This window comes from Trichechus manatus, unplaced genomic scaffold (assembly GCF_000243295.1).
Source record: "Trichechus manatus latirostris isolate Lorelei unplaced genomic scaffold, TriManLat1.0 scaffold00160, whole genome shotgun sequence".
In the NCBI taxonomy this organism is placed as follows: Eukaryota; Metazoa; Chordata; class Mammalia; order Sirenia; family Trichechidae; genus Trichechus; species Trichechus manatus.
Window position 1 is genome coordinate 5,810,258 of NW_004444096.1, and position 10,461 is coordinate 5,820,718.

The 10,461-nt window shown below is 42.4% G+C and overlaps 1 protein-coding gene across 1 annotated transcript; it reads left to right on the forward strand.

Moving 5' to 3' along the window:
- Positions 1 to 576: 576 nt before the first annotated feature.
- Positions 577 to 7,879, forward strand: TMEM52B (transmembrane protein 52B). Its single transcript, XM_004386275.2, has 5 exons — positions 577 to 627; positions 3,061 to 3,104; positions 4,965 to 5,003; positions 5,508 to 5,677; positions 7,090 to 7,879. Exons 1-5 carry the CDS (start codon positions 577 to 579, stop codon positions 7,329 to 7,331), a joined length of 546 nt encoding a protein of 181 aa, XP_004386332.1. The 3' UTR covers positions 7,332 to 7,879.
- The last annotated feature ends 2,582 nt before the right edge of the window (positions 7,880 to 10,461 follow it).

Genomic DNA, 10,461 nt, shown 5'->3' on the forward strand with positions numbered 1-10,461 from the left:
AAGAAAAGGGGGCTAATCACATGGGGTGGTTAACGGAGATTGGCAGGGTGACTTTCAATCTTCAACAGTCGCCCTGGACTGCTCTGGTGAAGGACCCAGAATATGACTTGTTTTCTAATGAAGAAGAGAACATATCTGGTCACCAGCAATCTGCCTTTGACCATCCTCAAAGCCAAGTTTCTCACCACTGCCTAGAAAAGTACCAATTCGGAGAACAGCTGTGTCCTCCCTGATTGTCTTCCTTTTGAGGGCAGGGAGAGAAAGTTGAAGAAATATAGAAAGGAGTAACAATAGAAGGGAAGGAAAAAGGCAAAGAGAAGCAAATGAAGAGACCATAAAAATAGAAATAGAGAAGGAAATCAGGATAGAAGGGGAGAGAGAAAGACCACAAAAGACAAAAGCCAGAGAGAGCAAGAGGAAAGAGAGAGAGCAAGCAAGCAAGAAAAACTGATTTACTGGTGAGAAAATGTTCTCTCCTTAAGTTGTCTAGGTCAAGAAATCAGATATGGTACAGACCACGGCAAGGAGGCAAGAGATGCCCAGTGCCTGATCCTGGGGAAGCAGGAGCACAGCCCGATGGGAGTGCGAATTCACGCCACCACCTCTGCCCTGGTGTACTTCATCCAGGTGAGTTCCTTGTGAAAAGGCAGGAAGAAGACTTTTTTTTAGTTTCTCAGATAAATCAACTCTCAGAAAGATCTAGAAGGAAGTGAATGGGGAGAAATGGCATACGTAGAACCAAGGGATTAAGTGAGGAGATGAATAACCTGAATGTTTCCTTTTTATCATGGGGTTATGTGGATGCTTGCGTGACTAATGACAATGTCAGCGAAAAGAGGGACACAAAGTAGGGTGGCCACAGATACAAATAGGATAGCTATGGCACTTTAGAAGTGCCACTTCTCTCTCTCTCTTAACATCTTATTGCCCCATATCCCAAGTAAACTATCAAAACTAACTACTTAATTTCCCTAAACTGAATTCTCACATCAGCCCTAATACTGATCTAAGAGTTTAAATGCCTCCAGACCAGAAATAAGCTAAGAGAGACTCTTTAAAAATACTTTGGACTCTTTATTTCTCCCCACTACCAACCTGAAGCCCCTGAGTAACCCGTTAGTTGAGAAAGAGGTCACTGGTCTGAGGGATCTTGGACAATTGTCAAGGGCAAGTTTCTTTTCTTTAGGCTTTTTTTTTTTTAATTGTTGTAATCAAATGAAGTTTACCTTTCAAGTTAATTTCCCATATAGCTCCCATACAATTTTTTTTTTTTTTACATGCATTGTTATGAGAGCCCAACCGCTCACTCCATCCTGCGACAGCACACTCCTCCCCTCCGCCCCTGATAAGGGCAAGTTTCCATGGCTCTGAAATCTAGCAAGAGGGAGAGCAAGTAAAGACAGTAGAGAGAATCCAACTCCTGTAGAGCTCCGGGCAGACAGGGAGTGTTTTTTGTGCTTCCTATGTACCAGTTCAATTGATGTCTTCTTTCCTTTCTTTTTCTTGTAGTGTCTTCCCCTTTCCTTTCTCTTTTTCTGTCTTTGCAACAGGCCTGAAAGTGACACTTTATCTGCTGAGAACTTTAGGCTTCTCTGACCTGTATTCAGGGACGTGAAACAAAGTCCCGGGGTTTGTTGAGGAAACATACACTTTGCATCCTTAGTGGCCATGGACTTTAAATGAAAACAAAACTGATAACCAGGAGCTTCTCAAACGTCCCGCAGAGGACTGCCGTCAGTCCTTTGTAAACCCTTTTCACCGGGTATGTCATGAGTACGTGACCTGCTTTTACCCGTCTCCCTTGTCCCTGCCCTACCAGTTCACTCTGTACAAATCTCTGTCCCTTTTTAAAGGGGCTTGGCTATTGCTTTTCTGAAATATCATGTCAGTCAAGTTATTAGAAGAGACAAACAGTTTCAAAACCAAAGTCTACCTAGAGGGATCTTTGAAGAAGAAAGGCAGTGGAAATGTACGCTGGAAGAAGGGTGCAGTGCTTCTCTACGAGGAGCAGACGGGACTCCATAGCACTGGCAGGGAGCTGTTAAAGCAGACTTCCCCTGGTTCTGTTAATTCATAAAACATGCATTTATGATAGAGTTTGATCTGAATTCTGACCACTTCAATATGTGCGTGCCGTTGGTCAAGTTACTTAAACTCCTGTGACTTAGTTCCTTAACCTTTCAAAATATGGTTAACTCTCCCCACCTAAATACAGTCACCTATGAGGTTATTGTGATTCAATGCTATGGAAAAGTAAAAGTTCTTAGCAGTCTTACTGTTTATTGAATAGTAGCTGGTCAATAAACATGTTAGTTTGTTTCTCCCTTTCCCCTTCTTCTCTTGATACTGAAGGAATGAAAAAGGTAGAAGAGTAGAATTTAATTTGCAACTGGGTAAGAATTAGGAGAACAACAGCAATATCCTGAGGGACAGATAAGGAAATTTCTAGGACAAGCAAATTGATACAAATGGCTACGTCTCATTCACAGAGGCAGTGGTGCTCACCTACCACTAAAAAAACACAGATCAGATATTTGCTTTTTCAAGTTTTCCCGTATGTTTTGCATGTGGGAAGGACGTGAATTGAAGTGTGTTCCCCCAAATAATGTATTGAAGTCCTGGTCTTCGTAGCTGTGGATGTGATCCTTTTTGGAAATAAGGTTTTTCTTTTGTTATGGTAATGAGGTCATAGCAGAGGAAGGTAAGTCCTAAAGGCAATCACTTCTGAGTTATAAAAAGCGCAGAATAGACACAGACGCGCATACAGTGGGAAGATTCGATGTGGAGAGACACACACAGCAAATGCATCGACTAGTCCAGGAACACTGCGCGAAGCTGAAACAGACTAAGAAGGGTTATACTATTTGTACTACGGTTGGCAGGCATATGAAATATGAAAACTCAGTCCACCACACGCACCAACCCTGTGACCTCTTCCTCACCTTTCCCCTGTTCTCCCCAACCTATCTAACAGAGCAGACCCACGAGAGATGATTGGCGGGCTGCTGAGCACAGCCCGTTAGATTATTGCCCTGTCTGAAACGGTTTCCCTTCTTACAGCTTCCTGGGGCAAGATGTGAAGAGAACTGTGTCAATCCTGAACAGTAAGTGTCTGAGAATCCCAGCTAGGAGGAGGAAAAGACAGACAAAAACATCAATCATCAAAACGGGGTCAAGACGTCATTAGACGTCTGTGACTTCCCTTATTTATTTCCACTTAATGGGCATCAACCTACTAATATCACGGACTAATTACCCAAAGAAAAGGCATGTGTTTGTGTCATCCTAAGTGCTCAGAATAACACCGCTGACGGCATTTTGTCCAAAGCCAATCTTCCCGCAAAGTGGCAGAATCTATCTCCACTTACATAGAGATTCGCCAAAGACCTTATCCCCCACCTTTCTCTGTGACTCATCAAGACAGAATGCATTCAATATTGAGTCACAGGCTGATGTAGCTCAGTGATTTCCAAAGTAGCACCACCACTTCAAATCTGAATAGCATTTTTTAGTTTTTATAGCTTACTTATATTAACAGGGATTTAGCTATCGCTTTGATGTAATTATCCCTTAATCTGAATCTGTCACAATTAGGTCTTATGCATACACCAAGGACATAAAGATGAAAGTGCAAGAGAGTCATTCCACCTGGAGGCGAACTGCTTAAAAAGCAAGGAGAGGCTGAATAAAAGACTTGTTCAGGCTGAAGAAAAACATGTGAAAAGGGTTTCCCAACAGCCACATTGTTAAACACACGGGAAATGGTGATGGCCTTGGTTATTGGTATGTGCACATTGGGCCCTGGTGAGTTGACACATGCTGGCTGACATTTTAGACACCTACGACCATAGGAGGAAGTGCTGGTGGCACAATGGTTACGCACTCGGCTGCTAACAGAAAGGTGGTTAGTTTGAACCCACCCAGCGGCTCCAAGGGAGAAAGACCTGGGGATCTGCTTCCATGAAAATTACAGCCTAGAAAACCCTATGGGGCAGTTCTACTCTGTCACATGGGTCACTATGAGTTGGAATAGACTTGATGGCATGTAACAACATCACCAGCATAAGAAGAGTCCTCTCCTACCGAATCGGAATCCTAATGTTGCGGAACTAGACGGGGCTTTGAACAAACGAGGAACGTGAGAACACCCAGAGGTGACACTGTTCAACGAAAGAGCAAAACCATATTTTCCACAAATGTGCAACCAAAGAGAGGAGAGAAAAGTGGATTTCAGTATCTATGTGTTGTTAAAGGCAAAACTTACACATCTTCAAAGAAACACCCATTTTCCCTTCCCCTCGCTTTCTAAACCCTGCTCTAATCCTACACTCCTTCTCCCTTACGATCCTATTTTTCTCATTCTTACAAAGAAAATTCATCGTTGCCATAATTAATTCAGAATATTTGATCAGCTTTCATCATGGGTGAAGTTAGCTTCCACTTCCCCCTCTTCCTCCTTCTCGTGTGGTCTCAGTGGGAGTGTTGAAACAGCTTGGGAAACATGTATTGCTTTCGTGCTCAGAACCGAATTCTGCTTTACATTTACCCACCGCACAACTCTACAGAAGCAGTTTTGCTTTTTTTTTAAACGTATACATTCAGTTTCCAACTCACTCTTTCCTATCTCGCATTCCAAGTAGTTTCTTAGTAATTATCATCATAACTGTTTACCATGGTCAGGGTTACATTGTCTATTAACACTATTTTCATACTCACTCAGTTTGTCTTATAATGAGTCACAAAATGATTTGCACAATGCTGTCTATAGCATACAGTACTATTTAAGGCATCCCATTTTATAACACATTGGTTACACTGAAGTTGAAATAATATAATCTGTGATGAAAACTGTCTGCTTTTATTATAACAAGGCATATTATATTGTAACCCATATTTCTGATTCTGGAATTACACTAGGCATTGACTATGCTTTTATTGTATAAAGCTTTATTTTTTCTCCCTAGTTGCCTGACCACAGACTGGGTACATCTCTGGTATATATGGTAAGTGGCAGCTATAATTCCCAGGAAGACACTTAAAAAGGATCTTATTTTTTTTAGTTTTTAAATATATAGTCAGCAAGAAGAAAATGTCTGAGACGGCCTGCCTAGTTACCAGAATCTCATAAAGTTTCTTTTTCCTATCACTAACTTACTTGACAATGTGCCAGGATTTCCTATTTCAATACCATCTCCTCGACCAACGTCAAAGATTTTTGTGTCCTTCCGTCAAGGCCCTTCTCTAGAAGTTTCTCCACAGAGGAGAGATTAGTAAAGTAAAAAATGGTCCATTCAGATCTCCTATCAGTTGTGTTAATGAACTGACGGTCTTGCAGACACAGTAAGTAAGCATATACGTAAAATGAAAGCTTTAGGACTAAAGGTTTACAATGTCTCTACAAAGCATTCCAATGAGAATCCAATGCAAACGTTGGAGACTGATTACACCAGAGTCGGGGCACCAAGCCCAAGGACAGAATCCTCACTTGCTCCGCGGGCTCCTTGCAGGTTGCTGGTGGTGATTGGTGCGCTGCTTCTCCTGTGCGGCCTGACTTCAGTGTGCTTGCGCTGCTGCTGTCTGAGTCACCAGCAAAATGGGGAAGACCGGGGCCCACCACCCTTCGAAGTGACAGTCATCGCTTTTGATCATGACAGCACTCTCCAAAGCACCATCACTTGTGAGTGCACTCGTATAACATGGGAGGGAAACCCAGGTTTAAATGGTTAAAGAAAAAAAAACAAAAAGAGTTGCCGTGGGGTCGATTCTGACTCACAGTGACTAGTGCGCCTATGGGACAGAGTACAGCTTCCCGGGAGGGTTTCCACAGCGGTAATCTTTGGGGAACCAGCTCTCCAGGTCTTTTCTCCCAGAGAGGCTGGTTGGTTTCAAAGCCGACCTTTGGGTTAGCAGCCCAGCACTTAACCACTGTGCCATTAGTGCCAGCGACTCTATAGGACAGGGTAGAACTGCCCCGTAGGGTTTCCTGAGGAGCGGCTGGTGGATTCCAACTGCCAATCTTTTGGATAGCAGCCGAGCTCTTAACTACTGCGCCACCAGGAATCCTTTAAATGATTAAGAGAGTACAAAGGTATGGAAACATCGATCTTATAGTCCTGAAGATTCTAGAACTCAGTGTAGTTTTAATTTCCAGAAGCCTAATGGTGTGGTGATCTGAACTCTCAGAGATGCTGCATTCTCAAATATTTGTCTGGCTGATGGTAGAGTGAAGAAATCAAGTGAAATGTTGAAGAGAAGATGTGTTCCAACAGTGGAAATTTGCAGCAGGGCCCCTTGATTTGGAACCAAGTGGTAGCAAGAAGATTTGCATGGAGATAGAGGCCTCAGAATGGAAACCCAATATTACTGGAAATGTTTTATAGCCAGAATTTCTCAGTTTATAAATAATCATTTTTATAAAACTACTTTAAGCCGTAAACAGATCCCCCATTCAAAATACGTTGGATTTTGTGAAAACTTAAATGTTCTATTATCTATATTATTTTATATCTTTAGGTAAAATTGTAGTGTACCCTTTTAGTTCTTTATTCTTCAAGTCCTAATAACTAAATTTTAGGCCCAAAATGCCCTGTGATGATCACAAGACAATTTCTGTTACTTGCTCTGTTACATTGCGTTGTTTCCTAAAATTGGGGCGTAAAGATCAGCCAGAACACCAGATCCCAAAGCACTGTGATACTTATTTTGAAGAAAGAACAATGTAACATTGTTATAGTGACTCCCTTTCCTCACTGTTATCTCAGAGAAAAGATTAGTAAGGCAGCTAATGAATATTCTGAAAGAGTCAGCAATATCAGTGAGATGGCGTAGGGAGTTTCAAGTCTGCGAAAGGGAGAGGACAGGGTTGTGAGATATGGGAACGAAATTTAGATTATTCAAGGATGCCATAGAAGACAGATTGTTTTAGCAGAGATAAAGCAGGTTTCTAAGCAAGCTTTAACAGGATTTTCATAAAATTGGTGGCAAGGAGTGAAAAGGAGTTTGGACACTTGTTGAGAATGAAGGGACTTAAGTCTCTGATTTTTGAGGATGTCAGGTTTACTTTAGTTCTATCTCTTCTTTCTTTACCAGCCCTGCAGTCAGTGTTCGGCCCTGCAGCTCGAAGAATCCTGGCTGTAGCTCATTCCCACAGCTCCCTGGGCCAGTTGTCTTCCTCTTTGGACACCCTCCCAGGATATGAAGAAGCTCTTCACATGAGTCGCTTCACCGTAGGAACGTGTGGGCAGAAAGCATCTGAGCTACCCCCAGTGCCAGAGGAAAAGCAGCTGACTCCAAGGGAAGAGTCTCCTCGAATAGAACATTCTTCTAGTTGACGGGAACTTTGGTTTTATTAACGGGCGCAGGGATATCTCCAGAGCCTGTAGAGATCCACAGACCTGTGGGACATTTCCTTTTCTAACTTTCAGAAGGTTTAGGATGGCATCTAAACATCATTCTGTGAAAAAGATGGGTTATCACTCTTCATTCCCAACCACGTATCTTTTCTCTTTTCAAATGTTCTCATCAGGAACTCACAGTCATTGTCCAATGGCCAAAATTTGCAGCTAACCTTTAACCGAGCTGATTACTGTCACACCAAGAAAGCATCAAAGGCGTCTCAGATACCTTCCTCTATGCCGTGCGTATGAAGCACATTTACCCTTGTGATGCTGCAAGTTGCTTCTCTCTCTACCGGCTAACAGATAGTGGTACACCTCAGGAGAAGGACCGCAGTGTAGGTCCAACCAGCAACAGGAATGCACCGACTCCATATGCCCTTCCTCCGGAGAGAACAGCCAACTTGACGCTGAATGGGAATGATCATCTCGGACATCATATAATACCCAAGTGGACATCCAGAATCCGGGGTGAGATGGCCTCTATGAGCTAAGGGAACACATTATAGAACCGACGCACCGAATATCAAGGTTTTTCACTCCGGCCCCACCCATCAGCATTATAAGAAACTGCCTAGAGTACAGTAACAGTTCTGTTAATTCTCCATTTCCTCTGCTGCAAACACACACACACTCTTGTCTAAATTATATGACAGTTCTAAGTGAATAGCATTGCTTTGCTTCTTTCCCCCTTTCTGCTTTGACCGCTTAAAGCCCCAAGATGTCTGTAGTGACGCACATTTATTTCGGGGGGCGTTTACTGCCATCTAGTGGCCACATGGTAGAACATCCATTCTCCCCTTTTGGCCTATCTGCTTGTCTCCGCTGTTTGTGGCGCTAACTGAACTAAGCCTGAATGGGCTCTTTCCCACGGCATCGTTCTTCTGTGTAATGCAAAGCTGTCCACAGAAAATGCTACTTCCAAAAAGTATTGTTATTGGAAAAGGAAGGAATTTAAATGTATTTGGGCGAAAACTGTTCACCAGTGACCTTGAAGAAGTCACGGAAATCTTTAAAACTCAGTTTTCTCATCTGTAAAATAAAACCAAAAAAAAATCAAATCCATTGCTGTCAAGTCAATTCCAAATCACAGCCACCCTATAGAACAGAGTAGAACTGCCCCCATAGGGTTTCCAAGGAGCAGCTGTTGGATTCGAACTGTCGAACTTTTGGTTAGCAGCCGTAGCTCTTAACCACTGTGCCACCAGGGCTCCCATCTGTAAAACAGAGGATAATAATACCTCACAGGATTGTCGTGAGGATCACATAAGCTAAGCACCTGTGACACGATTTGTAAAATATTATGCCCATGTATTTGTTATTATTCTTATTATGGACATCAAATCTTAACCTACCTGCTGTCATTCCACTGGAAATTATGTTCTGATTCATCCCTTTGCCTGCTTGCTATGCTGTTCCTAAATAACACCTGAAGTGGCTTTATTTTATCAATAAATATTTGTTGCTTGAGCTAAACAACTAAAGATGTAAGTGATTCCTTTTAATATGTTCTGGGTAGAGGTAAGGGATATTTGAGAAAATTCATTGTTGATAATGCAATTAACTTGAGTACTTAGGGAGGCAATACAGACCCGGGGAATGGCTGATTGGTGCCACACGTTATTAAATACATTCTTGGAATGTTCACTCAGCCTGGAGGGAGAAGTGTTCTGAATACAACCTGCTGGTGATCTGAATTTATACTAAGCCATTTATTAAATTTTCTCTGGAAATTGTTGCAATGCATGAATTCTTAATAGCACATGAGGTGGACTTGTTTTGCCACAGCAAATGAATAATTTCATCATCACACATTCCATAAAATATTCTAGGATCTTTTATCTACCAGAGTATCACAGTCTTGAAGACAATTAAAATGTTGAAGGGCGTGAAAAGGTCTTGGAAGAAATGCTGCCTATAAGGGTCTTAATCTATAGAGACCCCAACCCCCATTCTCTGAAGTTGGGAATCATTTTCATCCATTTCCTTTATCCTGTGTCTCCAGCATTAAGTGTGTCTTGTCTTGACCTGCTTCATGTTGCAGTCTTAGTACCACTCCCCAGTCTCATCAAGCCATCTACTCCCTTGTTGTTAGCTGCTGCTGAGTCGATTTTGACCCATGGCGATCCCATGTGCGTAGAGTAGAACTACTCCATAGGGTTTTCAAGGCTGCTGCCTTTTGGAAACAGATCGCCAGGCCTGTCTTCTGAAGTGCCTCTGGGCGGGTTTGAACTGCCAACCTTTAGGCTAGTAGTAGTTGAGTGCTTAACCATTTATGCCACCCAGGAATTGTCCACTCCTTTTACCCTCTCATTTTGTCACAAACTATCATCATACATCTGGCTTCACTTCCTTCCCTACTCGATCTAAAACATACGTTAGTCACCTCAAATACTTTCACCGTTGCTCACAAAAATTTGTTTAACGTCTCTTAATTTTCCCTGCATCTATCCTTTAAATTGTAAACACCAGATCAGTGAGTCGGAACTGATTTGATGGCACCTAACAACAACAACAGATCAATGAAGGTAGCTGATATCTCCCCAACATCTAAATTGCTCAGCAGTAGTCTTAGTTATCTAGTGCTGCCATAACAGAAATACCAGAGGGGAATGGCTTTGACAAAGAGAAGTTTATTCTCTCACAGTTTAGGAGGCTAAAAGTCCATATTCAGGGCACCAGCTCCCGGGTAAGGACCTCTCCCTCCATTGGCTCTTGGGGGAAGATCCCTGTTATCAATCTTTCCCTGGTCCAAGAGCCTCTCAGCACAGGGACCCCAGGTCCAAAGGGCAAGCTCCACTCTTGCTCTTCTTGCTTAATGATAATGAGGTCCCTCTCTTCTCTGCTCAATTCTCTGTTTTATATCTCAAAAGAGATTGACTCAAGATACAACCTAATCCTGTAGATAAAATCCTGCTTCATTAACATAACTGCCTCTAATCCTGCCTCATTAACATCACAGAGCTTAGGATTTACAACACATAGGATAATCACATCAGATCACAAAACGGTGGACAGCCACACAGTACTGGGAATTACGGCCTAACCAAGGTGATACACATTTTGG